The 14,996-nt window shown below is 43.0% G+C and overlaps 1 protein-coding gene and 1 long non-coding RNA gene across 6 annotated transcripts in view; one reads left to right on the top strand and one right to left on the bottom strand.

Annotated features, from left to right (window-relative positions):
* Positions 1-249, bottom strand: part of ECI2 (enoyl-CoA delta isomerase 2) — a 52,512-nt gene extending 52,263 nt beyond the window's left edge. For 2 of the 4 annotated variants that reach the window (XM_084850441.1, XM_084850442.1), the window contains exon 1: positions 64-249. In XM_084850441.1, coding sequence (XP_084706567.1) covers positions 64-134 — 71 coding nt within the window. In that variant the 5' untranslated portion in view covers positions 135-249. The remainder of the gene's footprint in view (positions 1-63) is intronic. The other 2 variants (XM_084850443.1, XM_084850444.1) reach the window with 2 other exon arrangements.
* A 45-nt stretch (positions 250-294) lies between these two features.
* On the top strand, positions 295-14,372 carry LOC146347306 (uncharacterized). Of its 2 annotated transcripts, none has more exons than XR_014790253.1 (5): positions 295-464; positions 1,581-1,715; positions 5,481-5,577; positions 7,904-8,001; positions 11,069-14,372. It is a non-coding gene; the product is annotated as an uncharacterized LOC146347306 (long non-coding RNA). The 2 variants fall into 2 exon arrangements; XR_014790254.1 differs by having other exon boundaries at positions 295-474; positions 11,069-14,368.
* The last annotated feature ends 624 nt before the right edge of the window (positions 14,373-14,996 follow it).

Genomic DNA, 14,996 nt, shown 5'->3' with positions numbered 1-14,996 from the left:
ACACCGCAGTCCTCCTGCGTCCCCGCCCCGCTGCGGGGGTTGGCCCCAGGTGGTCGCTCTCACCTAACCCCGCAGAGCGGGCGGCGAGGGCGCAGCAGACTCCGGGTCAGCAGCTTGCGGGCGGAGGAAGACATCGCGGCGGAGAAGCCCGGCCAAGGGAAGCGGCTCCTACCTGGGCCAATGAGAGCGGGAGAAACCCCGTCCTCGCAGGGGGGCTCGGCCGGCGGCGCGGCTGGGCCTGAGGAGGAGGAGGAGCCGCGCCGAGCCTTGGGGAGGAGGAGCCGCCGCCGCCGCGGCTGAGCGAGCGGGAAAGGGCGGGCTCCGGGCGAGGCTGGGCGACTTGCCTGGCCGCCGCCGGGGCGCCGCGCTGCGGGCGGAGAGCGGGGCGCCGCGCTCACGGGGCTGATTCGTGTGTTGAGGGGAAAACCGGGAAGAGCGGGAGACACGCCACGCAGGACGAATGAGTGCGTGCGAGTGAGTGAGACACGGAGTTGGCGACAGGCGAGGATATAATCGGGGGCAACGATAGGAAACGGGAAGACGTGCTTGTGCCAGGCTTGATTCGGACAGGACGTGGGCCGCGCGGAAAGCTGCTTAACCCCTGGAAGCGCCCCGCGCTCATCCTGTCACGTTGGAATTCATTGACACGTGACTGGCCCTTTCACGTTAGCAGCCCGGCGATTGACTGCCTGGGTGGCGGGCGCCCCTGGCGTGCTAACGCCGCAAAGGAGTGGCCCAGTGCATGTGCTAAACGCATGTAGGGCTACCCGTAGCCCATGTACCCATGTAGGGCACACACTTACCCCAGGCAACACAGCGTGCCGTGCTTCTGAGTAAGCATACGTGGGGTTGCGCTGTAGTAGTGCAAGCGTATCCGTGCCTAGTCAGAAGTAAGCCCCGTTGAGTTCAGTGGTGCTTACTCCCAGTAGGATTGCATCCTAAACGTGATGGCGCATGGAAAGTTTACAAGGGTAAGGATTTTCTCGGTGCCTTACTCCTACGTAAAGAACTCCCAAGAGAAAGGAAGATAGAAAGGAACTAGGGCTTTAGGCATTGGATAGATAGCCAGGTTGAGGAGGACTGTAGATTTTGGGTACCATCAAAGCGCTGCAAGTTAGCAATTGAGAAATATTATTTATCACTATAAAGGGCGTTGTTTAGATTTTGGGGTTCAAAGGAATCAATATGTCTTTGTGAGATCTCTAGAAAGAACATCATTATGTACTCCACTGGACAACATAGTGCTGGCCAAGGTACCCTACCCCTCCCAAATAAAATTTTTTATTTGCAGCATGATGATAACAAAAACAAAAGCCAAAAAGGGGGTTGGGGTTTTATATCACGAAACATGCCAATATACAGCGATCATTAATATCTCCTTTGATAGGGAAAAAGAGAAAACAAGGAAAGGGGGAGGGGAAAGTATTAACATTCCCATTTTCAAACATGCACGTTAAGCTAAGCAGTCCATGTATCTAAATAAGGAACCATACAACTTTGACGGCTGTAGGAGATATACAACAAGAGAAGTAAGATCTTCAGTCCATTGAGTGATAGCTGTTGGGTGTTTTTCCTTCCAGGCTTGGTTTCTTTGTGACTGTAAAGGCTCTCAGTATCCAAAAACACATGGCTGAGGAGAGGGGAACCAGCCTTGCCCCTAAAGGAAAATCAAACGAACAGCCAGGCTTGTTCTCAACTGTAGAAGGAGGCCCTGAGTAAGGAAAATAAAAATTTTGTACTATATTTCTATTTGTTAAAAGAAGGTTAAATTATGTAATACTTAAATGATGTAATATTTTCTTTAAGTAAAGTACAAGAACATAACTATAACACTATGCTCACTATAACCAATGCAGGGCAGGAGAAGCATGGAGGGAATCGTCCCCTCTGCGCTTCAGCCGCCCTGCATTTGCGGCTAGACAGCCGATTTCGGGTGTCTAGCTGCAGGAAGTCAGAGCAGGGGAAGCGTCTGCTGGATGACATGTAGATGTGTCGTACTGGCATTTCCGAGTTCCCCGCCCCGGCATGCCCCCAGGAATTTCCCGTTTTTGCCGCTTTGTGCTCCTTCTGAGCATGGAGCGCAGGGCTATTCCGCGCTTCCTGTGAGGCAGCGTGGGAGGGGTGAAGGTCGTTTCTCAGGGAACCAACCTCGGAGCACGGGCTCTGAGGTCAGTTCCTGGGAACTGACCTATCCTATGGCCGTCTAGCCGTTGACTAGCGGCCATAGGATTGCGCCCTAAGCCATTGTAACTGAAGAGTTGTACCAGCATGGGAGATATATTAGCAAACATAACCTTGTCCAGCCAGCGTAACTCAAGAATTGAACTGTTAGTTTGCCAGTTTTATGGTAGAATCATAATAACTACTTTAAGGGAGGCTTGAAGTACAGCTTACTACTACATCACCAGTTAATCTGTTTGTTACACACTCTTTTTCTGTAGTGCCCTATATTTTTTTTCTTATAAGGCAGATTTTAAATATATGAATGGAAAACGTTTAAACTTCAGTTGGAAAACTGTATTAAGTATTCCGGATTTGTACCACAAGGTCCTACCCTTCCATCCTACCCTCAGTCACTCCCAGGTGAGTCATCCTTCAAGGAGAGTATATTGTTCTGGACCCTTTAGAGCAGGGGTGGGGAGCCTGTGGCCCTTCAGATGTGTTGGAAAACACAGTGGAGAAAAGAAAATGGAGAAATCCCAGGTGCCTATAGAAGAAGGTTTATTGTAGTTCTTTTATATTGGCCCGACGCGTTTTGGAAATAGTGATTACCTTCTTCAGGAACTATGATTATATATATATATATATATATATATATATATATACACACACACACACACACACACATATACACACACACATCATCTTAGTTATTTCATGTTACTCCAGAACATATAAAAACATCTCAAACACTCCTAAAATAAAAAATTAATAATTACTGTAAAAATTATATAAATTTCACAACCAATTTTTAACCTATACACAATTAATACTTCTCACTTTCATATAAAAACCAGGAAACCATTATTTATTTATTTATTTCATTTCTATACCGCCCAATAGCCGAAGCTCTCTGGGCGGTTCACAAAAAAATACTTTTACACTTATTAGAACCAACAAGGCAAAAAAATGAGAACGACAAAGTGCAAAGATTTGTTATTGTCTGTATATATACAAAACTTCAAATGAGAACATCAGGATTACTTTAACCACAGTAATGATCATGTTAAAAAATAAAACATCAATACTGGTTTATAATATTAAGAAACCTTCTTCACAAATCAACAGACCAATGGCTTGTCTACCTTATATTGCACACTTGAAAATGACCAGCACCTTTTGTATACACATATTAGCAGCAAATTATATAGATTGTGCTGAAGTACCTTTACAGCAGGGTGGACTTCATGAAGTAAATTTGTGGTAATGAAAGTGTACCATTTGTCAATAGCTCTCAAAAATGGCATCCCTAAAGCGTTCTCTTAAAAGAGAGGATTTCTCATAGAAAAAACCTGAACTATAATTCTCTTATATTATGCCACCAGGTAAATCAGGAAGGGATAGTTTAACAGTACATCTGTACCTGGGATTATGGTTAAAGGTGCCCATACAAACCATGATTTGTAAACCAACTTTAAGCACTGGTTAAAAGTTGACTTCCTATACTGGTTTGTTTAGGGCTGTGCACAAGTCTCACAACTTGTGGCCCTCCAGATGTTTTGGCCTACAACTCATATCATCCCTCACTATTGGCTATGCTGGCTAGTGCTGATGGAAGTTGTAGACCAAAACTTCTGGAAGGCCATAAGTTGCCCACCCCTGGTTTAAGGGTACTTAACCATAATCTCAGGTTTAGACATAACACAAAGCTATCTCTTTCTGGATTGTTTACCCACTCCTACAAAGGGAGGAGTGAAATGGGAGTGAAAAAGTTGTGTGTACCAGGACGTGGCTTGTTCACATTGTGGTTTATTAAGCCAGGATTCCAGACTTAACAAGATATCCAAATGCAGACACAATCTCAAACCTGACTCACAGGACTGTAGTGAGAGAAAATTATTGAACCCCATATATTTTGGATTGAGCTCCTTGCAGAAACAGTGATCACTGTCTTTTTCTCACTTATAAAATAATGGAATCTAGGGTGGAATTAATGCCGATGGAATCAGTTCTCAGTGGCTTCTATTGGATATTGTGGGACAATGTAAATGGACTACAGTTCCAAGAGAACTATAGAGGGGAGGAAGGAAGCAAATTTAGCTCTCCACCCCAATAATGTCCTTGTTGCAAGCCTTTACCCTCTCCTGTACAAGTGAATGGCTTCTATTCAATCCTTCAGGAAAAAGTAAGGTGCTCTTAAGGTCATTGCTTTCTGAAAAGGGAACCAGCTCCTGACCTTGGGCAGCCTATCCTCCACTAATAGGGACCCCACAGGGAAGTACAGTATCACACACACGCACCCCATAAAGCCCTGGCCATCATAATGATTGGTATTTTACTACTCTGTCTATACAATACCCAATGAGTTGCATTGTTTTCACAGAGCTTTCCTTGGTCTGCTTCTCAAACAACCAGTTCAGCCCTCCTTCTGTGGTTTTGCCTTTTGAACCCACTTGAGTGCCTGAATCAGAATTATATAGCTACATTGCTTAAGCTGACAAATAATTTGTTCTTCTTAGTTTTACTTTAGGGTTATATGGTCCTTATTTCTCCACTTCCCATAGAGATAACAAGTTTAAAGAAGGATCATTGCCTCACTCAGAACTGAAATAGCCTCTCTAGAACAACGATAAATATTTGATAGGTCTGAGCAAACACTACAGGTGCTTTTGTGCTGCAAACAAGTGTAATAATCGGTGTTTTCACCCACAGATGGAAGAGATCAAACAATGACTTTCCTCTTCTAAAAATATAAGAATTGACCTACTTATTAACAACAACAGAGGGTCAAAAAAACCTACATCCCTAGAGGAAAAACAGCACTTTACATAGGTTAAAAGCCAAGCTTCACTTGTTTGAATTGTCAATGCATCTAGAATAACATCTCATATATACCACTGCAAAGTACACTGGCTGTTGGTTCTCAAAATACTGCAGAATTCAGAGACATCACCACATTTCATATCTAGAATGTTACTCCGCAATTGTTCCTTTCTAGGCAGAGAAGTTTTTTGTCTTGATTTTTACTTATTTAAGTTATGTCCCATCTTTCAGCCTGTACCAAGTGGCTCATAAAACATAACAACCCTTACCCTTAGGAAGTTAGAACACTGACTTATTAAAGCTACAGCCCTAAATGCAATTTCTAGGGAGTAAGCCCCATTGAATGCAATGGAAGTTAACTTATTTCCACACAAGGTGTTTAGTGTGGAATTGCTGTGCCTCATTTACTGCTTTTTACAGAGCATCCATATGACATCATTCAGCTGTCATGTTCCTGTGTTTTCCCTCAGCTTCTTCCATTGTTTCTCATACTGCAGAAAACCTGGCTTATTTGAAACCAAATTAACCTCCAGAGGTGTGGATGGTTCCTAGTGCTACTCGTCTCTCCAAAAGCCAAAGTGAAGTGATGTATGGGTGAGCCAGTCATAGCTTACCACATTGTCTCTATAACCTTTGCAATGGGTTCCTTTTTTTTTACCCTGTTAATTTTTTTAACCAGTCTTCTAATTAGTGTTAAAATGCTTTTCTGGCTATACGTTTTTTAAATATTAAAATGTCTTAAATTATGAAATAATATTATAGAACTATAACACTAATTTTAAAAACATAGGAAGAACCATGCTGTATCAGACCAAGGGTCCATCTAGTCCAGCATTCTGTTCACACAGTGGCCAACCAGCTGTCAACAGGAAATCTACAAGTAGAACACAAGTACAACGGTACTCCCACTCCCATGTTCCCCAGCAACTGGTGTACATAGGCACATTGCCTCTGAGACTGGAGGTAGCATATAGCTATCAGGACTAGTAGCCACTGATAGCCTTCTCCTCTAACCCCCTTTTAAAGCCATCCAGATTGGTGGCCATCACTACGTCTTCTGGTAGCAAATTCCATAGTTTAACTATGTGCTATGTGAAGAAGTACTTTGTTTTATGTGTCCTGAATTTCCCAGCAGTCAGCTTCATCAAATGACCCTGGGTTCTAGTATTCTGGAAGAGGGAGAAACATGTCTCCCTATCCACATTCTCCATACCATGCATAATTCTGTACATTTATATCATGTCTCCCCTTACTCACTTTTTTTCCAAGCTAAACAATCCCAGCTGTTATAACCTGCCCTCATAGGGGAGGTGCTCCAGCCCCTTGATAATTTTAGTTGCCCTTTTCTACACTTTTTCCAGCTCTACAGTATCTTTTAATTTTTTAAAAAAAACCCAGCTGTTTCTGGTCACTGCAGTTTTAGCAACATTTTTAAAATTTTAATTAAACACGTTCTGAACCAAGCACTTCTTTGACATTTCATGGGCAGTAATGGACGATCAAGGCTTAAATGAATAAGCACGTAGCTCTAATTAAATCACTGGATTTTTTTTAAAAGATCACTCATAATTTATGTTTTTCCAAATGGCTGCTCAGGTGAACTGGACCCACAGCAGCTGTGTCTCACACCTCTGGTGTGGACAGAAGATAGTGGGATGTACAAACTTTAAAAGTTCAATATCCCTGAGGTGTGGAAAGTCAAATCAGTTCCACTTGTGGCTTACAGTAGAATGAAGAACACTATTAGTTCTGATAAAATGTACATGGGATTGCATTGCATGACTTGCTTTTTCCATTTCTAAAACACAGATTGAGACTGTGTTTACAATGGCATAGTTCAGCTTTCCACAACCTGATGCAGGCTGGGGATAATGGGTGTTGCAATCCAACACATCTGGAGGGCACCAGATTGAGGAAGGCTGGTATAGCTGAATCATGAAAAGAATGAAAACTTGCCACTGACTGCTTCAGCTCTAGCCTTCAAATTAGGAGCATTTTAAGCAGTGGGGCTACTCTGGAGCAAGCAGGTTGACAACAGAAGTAATGGGAATATGTGTCTCCCTGAATGTCAGCACTTCTCTGGTAATAGCAATTGTACATCTGGGTTACATCAACACTTACAATAAATACAAGGCTGAGCCTATGCAGGAGCAATTTTTAAAAAATTTTAAACTGAAACTGAATTTTTCCAAGTAACAGTGAACATTATCAAATCCAAATACACCACATGTGAGTCAATTTCTTGTAGGCCACGTTCACACAACACTCTAACCCATGCAGTGTGGGCTGTTGTTGCACCATGGGTTATCTTGTTGTCTGAGTACAATGCATTTTCTGCAGGGTGGGTTATCATGTCGTCTGAACACAGTGCTTTTTCCAAAGGGTGGGTTATTGTGTTGTCTGAATGCAGCATGTTTTTCACGGGGTTGCTCATTAACCATGCAGTGTGGCTTGTTAACCACCCTGAACAACCCAACAACAAGCCATGAGTTCTCAAGGTGGCTTGCTTGAGAAAAATAAACCACACTGCATGGTTAACAAGCCACCCCATGGAAAACACACTGCATTCAGACAACACGATAACCCATCCTGCGGAAAACACCCTGCATTCAGATAGCATGTTAACCCATGGAGGGTTAGCATGTTGTGTGAACCCAGCCAGTCTTTCTGATCACTCAGGATCTCAATTTGGTAAAAGTAACTTTATCTGTTAAAGTTATCACTCATCATTCTAATAGATCACACCATCGAGTTCCATGTGTCTTAAGAGGTTGTTGGGTATTCTTCTCAATATTAGCGAATTCAATAACTGTATACCATATTCCATAAAAATTGCCACTTTCCACTTGGCCTCTTTGTACTTGAAGATGTTTAGTGAGTTTCTCCATTAGTGCAAGGTCCCAATTTATTGTTTCCATAGGACAAAGGAAAGTTCATTTGCTGATTTTCCAGTGAGCAGTTATGACCAACCTGGCTGCTGTCCAGAAGAAAGTCGGGAGCTCTTTATGTCTTATTTGTGTAAGTCCATATAAAGTTCATTTAAAGAGACAGCAGTTACAATTTTGCAGATAGTGTTATATATCTTGTTGTGTGACCTCACTGGCAAAGGCCCAAAACCTTTGCACCACTGGGCAATCCCACCACATATGCAGGTAGGCGCCTGTGGTCGCTCCACACCTCCAACAACTAGGATTCACATCACAATTAAAGTAGCTCTTGTGGGAGCAATTTTTAAAAATATAATCAAGTTTTACATGAAAATTGCCAGATTCTGCAACCTGAATAGATTATGCAGATGACACAAATATGAATGCCTTTGCCTGTTTTCCAGACGGTGGCCATGTTAGTCTGTTACAGCAAAATCCCTCAGGCCACCTGAGCAGGTTACACAGATTATACTCTAGTTGAAATAATTTACTTTTAGGATGCAATCCTATGCTGATTTATCTGGAAGTAATTCACATTGAACTCAGTGGGGCTTACTTCTGAGTAGACATGCCTAGGATTGCACTGTATGAAAAGCAGCCTTTTGTGGAGCCATATTATCATAAACCCAAAGCGTATGTCTAATCCAGGTACAAAAAGCCTTTCTCATTTTTATTGCTGTTGTTTTCACAGTAATAGCTTACAACCAAATCAAAGGCACGAAAACATCAAAACAAATTCAGTTATTTGTTTTGATCTTTTAAATTGTGATCTTAATCTTTATTGTTTTGTTTTAATACTTTAAATGGTAAACCATCTTGAGTTCACTAGCAAAAATGAAAATAACAAAATATATTAGTGATTTCACAGTCTGTCTTACATCAGTAATATAAACAGAAGATGAATAAAGAAAAATAGGTACAAAACGATACAAACAATAGGCTGGATCTAGACTTAGTTGAACTTATGGGACAAGTTAGTTATGACTTAAGTCTCATTGATTTCAATAGGAGCTAAGTGCACCTAAGTAACAGTGCAACCCTGTGCATGTTTACTCAGAAGTAAGTCCCACTGAGTTCAATGCGACTTACTCCCAAGTAAGTGTACATACATTCACTTCTGAGCAGATATGAATTGGATTGTGTTGTTAGTCTGGATCCATCCCAATAATTAGTCCAAAATAAAATGCATCCAATGCAGGGGGTTCCATAGTTGCATACAGCTGAGATACTTAGGGTAAAAACAAACTACTATCTTCTGCCTAGCCAAAATAAAAACCAAACTGTAAATACACTATGTGATTTGGGAATATAACTTTTCAGATCCTAAACTTGTTCCATAAACATGAGGTAAAATTCAAACTCCTAATATTTACATGGTTTGTTCTTCCAGCCAGGTGGCCATCTAAACCAGAAACCGGAACACTATACAATTTTTAACATTTTCTTGACTTTGTCAAGTTATACAATATGCACAGCCAGATTGAGGGAACAATGGTTGTAAGACATGAAACAATGGGCAAAAGTGTGGAAGGCAGGATGTCTTTTTGGTGGGCTGGGGGAATGTAAAACCTCTTTCACTACAATTCAGTGCAGCATTTTTCATGACATTAAGCTCATGTGCAAAGAACACAATGCCTTACAGAACAGTGGTATGAATTCTGTCATACAGGATACTTGAAAATATAGTATCACATTAGGTAAGTCTTGACAAATTCCGTATGTAAGTTTTAAGAGTTGCATAAAAATTTCTGTCACATAATTCCTGTTTTGCAATAAGGTAACATATTCTGTTGTCAGAATACAGTATGCAAACAAAGCAAATATCCTCTGGGTTTTATTTTGCTATTTAGTTACGTGGTAGTTTTTACCATATGAGGATGGACAAGGAGTTTGTACAGGAGACTGATTCCAAGCCACTGTGGGTCCTACACAGTTTCAATAAGCGTTCCAGTTCTTCTCTGTAGGCATAAGGGCTAGAAACTTGCTTTCCAGAAAATAAAACCTAAAACACTCAAGATTTTGAGTGTTGTGCCACATACTGTGTTTGTACAGCAATTCTGTGGACATACAGAAAGGAAAACACACAAGCCTGATTAAAGACTTCTTTTAGGCATGTCATTTCTCTTATTTTTACATCAAATGGTTGCCTTCATATTTATTTATTAGACACTTTTTTTCAAGAGGCTAATAAGTCAATAGGCAGAATCGAGGGTGCTTTATTACAGCATTTTTTAAAACAGCAAGAATAGTGGAGTTTCCACAGTGGGGAGCTTTTGTACACATTCCTTTATTCTACAGGAAGTTACTTTTACATTTTAGAGATCAAATTAATAAATGTAGGGAAATGGGGTGAGGGATGGGGGAGTCGTTACCAGTGAACACTGACAAGTTCATGTTCACATGCTCACTAACAGGGCAATTGCACCCTTGGATTATGCAGGCTGGACATGTGTAAGGTTGCCGTTAATTTCCCTGTGCTGGCACAATTCCAAATTACATTGTCATAGTGATGTATTTGGGTCATTGTAACTTCATGCCAGCAAGAAGGGTGCCTGATGGGCTACGCTCATGAGAGACTACAAAGGCCCCATCATGAGCCTCTGTTCTATCTGCTTCTGTGGATGTGTGATTAAGGAGTTGCTTTCTGGAATGATGAGATTGGATATTGATCTTGTTGCTTCTCCCTTTCTTTCTACAATTATTGTTACTGGCAAGACATTTAAAATATGAGCTTTTCCTTGGAGACGCCACATTCACATCTCCCTGGAGCCTGACTTGCACCAACATCTGTGTCTCATTGCATTATTCTTTCCTACTGTTGTACCAGCCAGCGTGTTATATTGCCTCCTGTGTGCTTGCTCTTGTGTCCACGATTTCTTACGTATATAGTCCCTGTCCATAAACGTCATTGCAAAATACATGGTTTCCTCCTACAGGCACTAATACAAATGTATGCAGTTCTAAGCAGTCAAATGTATGCATATATTCAGCATGTCCATAAACAGAAAGATCCTAGCTTAAAGTAACAAAGAAACAGCAAGCCAGGAAGCCGTTGGTACAATACAGTAGTCAATTTTAGGCACGGTATATATGATCAGTGTAGCTAAAATGCACACTGAAGGACTGTATTTATGAGATATAGCACTTGTCTGTTGCAGGGACTCAGCATTGCAGAAGGGTCTTGACTGTCCATACAAGCAGTGAGACCATTTGGCGGAGAAATGCATTACCAGGCCATCCAATCACATACTGCATATGATACATCATCCCTAACTCAGTCCAGGTGCAAGAGACTGAAAATACACATGGAACATTACAAATGTGAATTCCGTACGGGCAATGGAGATGGGTTTTTAGATCAACATCATAATTTTGACTTCCGCTGGAAGAAGCTTATTACGGCATTTATGTTCTCATCTGAAAAGAATCTTTCCGCAAGCTGGTCACACTCTCATGCCTTGACTACATGCAGGATTTCTTTTTCCACACTTATTAACTGTTTGGAGAGGGCCAGAGACTGTGGGAAAGTAAGATGGAAATGTTATTCTCTCAAAATGAAGGCAACCTTGCCTTGTCTCCACACATTTTAGGCTCTAATCACACCAGGGCACAACCCACTATAAATTCCACAGGGACATTTTCTGAGCAAGCCCTATTGAAATAAATGGGAGCCGAGCAATGACATGGTGGCAACAATGTCTGGAGGGCAGTGGTGCCAATCTTTTGCAGCAAAAACAATTGTTTAAACAACTGCAGCAAAAACAATAGGCTTTTAATTAGGCCTAACACACTTTTTTTGTTAGGTAATCATTGTGAATTTTACAGAGCCATTGACACAGAGCTCTGACTTAACCAACAAAGGCTTGTGTGTTAAGTCTTGGGTAACTGAGCAATGAGCAATCATAATTTGTGCCTTGATAATTACTAAACATAGATAATGGACCAAAGTGTGGGTGGAGCTGCTTTTGAGGATCATTTGGAAGTTGCACAACACAGTGGCTCATCTGAGGATGTCAGCTGCTGGAGCACAACAAACCATCAACGCTTCGTCTTCTGGGCAGCGTTTACTGGTGGGCAAGACTATGCAACTCTAAACAGCTATGTTCTATTGCAGTCCCCATCCCCTGGACGAGTTCAAAAATTGAACTATACAGCAAGGGTAGACATCTTCCTGACCAAGGTGGATTATTAAAATGGTCCCCCATGCACCCCCAATGACAAATCCCAAAGCTCTTAGGCTTGGTGGTTTTACATGTCTCTTATGAAGACCAGGGGGCCATCTACACAGCACCGCTTTCAACCTTCACTCTGTTGTAACTGCGCAGTGTTGCAGCCGCAAATTAGCTTCTGCTGCAGTACACGCGTTTTACTGCGGACTTCTCCAACGGGAAATTCACTGTGCCATGACACATAGCCCTTGAAGCGAAGTAAACTGTGGGAGTCGTGCTGCCCCTTTTTACCATTATATTTAAATGCACAGCTGCGCAGGCATGTGAGGGTGAGGGTGCGACACTTTGGGTTTTAGTGGCTGCTTTGTATTAGGGGTTCTTTTGTGTCTGTTCATTCCTTGTTTGGCAGTTTTCCTGCCCTAGACTCTCGCAGTGGTTTGCCAAGGCATGTGCCCTTGAGAGGTACATGCCTACCCATCATTCCAAAATGGTGGCTGGAGCAAAGTTGGTCCTGGACCTTCTGAGACCCCGCGGCCCTTGGTCAATGACTCCAAAGCAGTCATTGCAATATGAAGCTGCAAAGGTGTGAGAAAGTGGTTGAAGAAATGAAAGTGCTTTCCTGTGCCTCTGTAACTGCGCAGCTGTGAAGGAACGGGAAGGAGTGAAGGGGTGTCACAGAGTGACACAAGCACTAAGCATGCCTACCACACGTCCACCACAAAATGCGAAGTCAGTTCGGGGAAGGGACAGACATCTCACAACTGCTGGAAACCTGCAGCAAACCAAAACCATTGCAGCAAAACATCTTTGGAAATCCGCATTTTCCAGGTGAAAACCACAGCTAAACTGCGAAGTGGTGACTGTGTCATTTGCCCCGAAGGACCTCAAATTGCAGTGCCCCCAGAGTAAATGGCTTGTATAGATGGGGCCCAAATTAGCGCTTTAAAAGTTTGTTCCCATTCCCATAGCCACTTCAGGGGTCCCTAGCGTGCCCTTTTTTTGTCTGTTCCTAGCAAGTACTGGCTCCTTGTTCTGTTGGACTGTTTGTTTTGTCTCCACCCCTTGGGCCTAATCCATCCTGCAGGGGTTCATCGTATAGCCTGCAGAGGCTTCAATCCCTTCCATGGGCCCTGCTCCCTGGAGGCTCCTGAGGGTTCGGGGAGGAGGTAGTGAAAGGAATCCCTGCTTGGGGAGGAGGTGGGAGTGAAGATTCCCTTACATGCCATTCCCCCTCCCAATTGGGAAGGTGAGTGGCTTGCAGGGGATTCCCCACTTTATCTCTGATCACACATTGGGACAGAACAGTAGGGATTCCCCTTACTTAGCATGCCGCTTGCCCTCCCAGTTGTCATGCTAAGTGCTTTCCTGGCTGAGGTGCCAGGTAGAGGAGACATCTTTCACCTGGTGCCTTAGCTGGGCAGGGTTCAGTGTGTGTATACTCCTGGGCCAGGGAAAGCATGCACGCATCACAGCTGGGAGCAAAGCTGAGTGAGCTAATCCCTGGCTGGATTAAGTCTATGCGCAGCAAAGCTGGGCACGAAGGGGACTGCTTCACTCTGGGCTTTCCCCAGCTAGGGTGGAGCTGATCTGCCTCCGAGTGAAGGGGACGGAGCCAGTTCAGCTTTGCTTGCCCCATGTCTTCTGCAATGAGAGAAGATGATAGCAGGCAAAGCTGCCTCAGCCAGTGCACCAGGTATATCATCCACCCAGCACTTCAGCCAATGTGGCTTTGCTCAGCCTTCCCCAGCTAAGAAAGCCTGTGTGCAGCGAAGCCAGGGATACGGCCAGCCAGTGCTTTGGCCAAGTACCAGATTACATCAGGGGGGCACAGCTTGTCATTGAGCTTGTGGAATTCTGAGTGGGAGGTTATCTGCTTCCTCATCTGTATTGGCCCCAGGAGTGTAGCCAAGTCATTTGTAGTGTTAGAGGGGCCTAGAGATCCATAATGCTTGCTTAAGTTCATTATTAGTGCAATTCCCTTGTTAGTAAGCATGTGAAGATGATTCAAAGGGCCAATAGCACGGCCTAGCACATTCCATACTAATGAGTGAGAGTGTTATCAAGCTCTCTGCCTGGGAAGCAAAGTTTGTTTACAGATGGCTGTGCTGAGAACCAAGCGGTGCTAGTTTATGCTGGGAATGAACACTAAGGGGTGCTTGCTGCTGTTCTACTGCTAACATGTATTGTATAAAATCCACTGTACCCGATGGCTCGTGGTTCAGAGAAGCTGTCTGATCCAACCATTGGGTACGCCTGTGTGCTGTAAGTTACCCAATAAAGTCTCCTTGTAAGTAAACCTTTGAATCTGATTTATCACTATCTTGGCGCCTCTAAATTAAGAGGTCGAAGCCCTTGGCCAGGCAACACACCAGGCAACACACCATCCAAAAGTAGTTCCTCAGCTCTGGTTTAGGGTATATTGACACAGATGACTCAGACTGGTTTGTGATGGAAATCTAAAAGCAACACTGGCTAGAATGTTGATTTGCATTACAAATGTTTATCCTTCACTTTCCCTCAGTCATGAACCACAATCAAACTAACGAATAGTGTGAAAGTACTTTTCATCACTTGTTCCTCATCCTCCTGAACTCCTTGCCTGAACTCCTTAAATGCCCTTTCCCACTGCTGTGAGAATCCCAGGAGTGTGTTTTATAACCTGTTCCAACAGCATCAGACCAGAAGAAGCATATATACTACAACCATGGAATAAAGGAAAGCTATTTTCCAGCAGCTGCTACTGTAGCAAAAACACTGCATCTCGCTAGGGTTGCCTAGAGACTTGTGTTTTCATGGACAGGGATGACTGGGACACAGCCAGATTTTTGCAGGATACTAAGAGGGAAATGCTGTCATTTGAGACTAAACATGAAAACTGATGTGTGGATGGAATTTTTTGGTACTCCATTTCATTTGT

Source organism: Heloderma suspectum, chromosome 4 (genome assembly GCF_057233095.1).
Source record: "Heloderma suspectum isolate Gila_16-S chromosome 4, 16-S_ref, whole genome shotgun sequence".
In the NCBI taxonomy this organism is placed as follows: domain Eukaryota; kingdom Metazoa; phylum Chordata; class Lepidosauria; order Squamata; family Helodermatidae; genus Heloderma; species Heloderma suspectum.
This window is presented reverse-complemented; position numbering and strand designations above follow the sequence as displayed.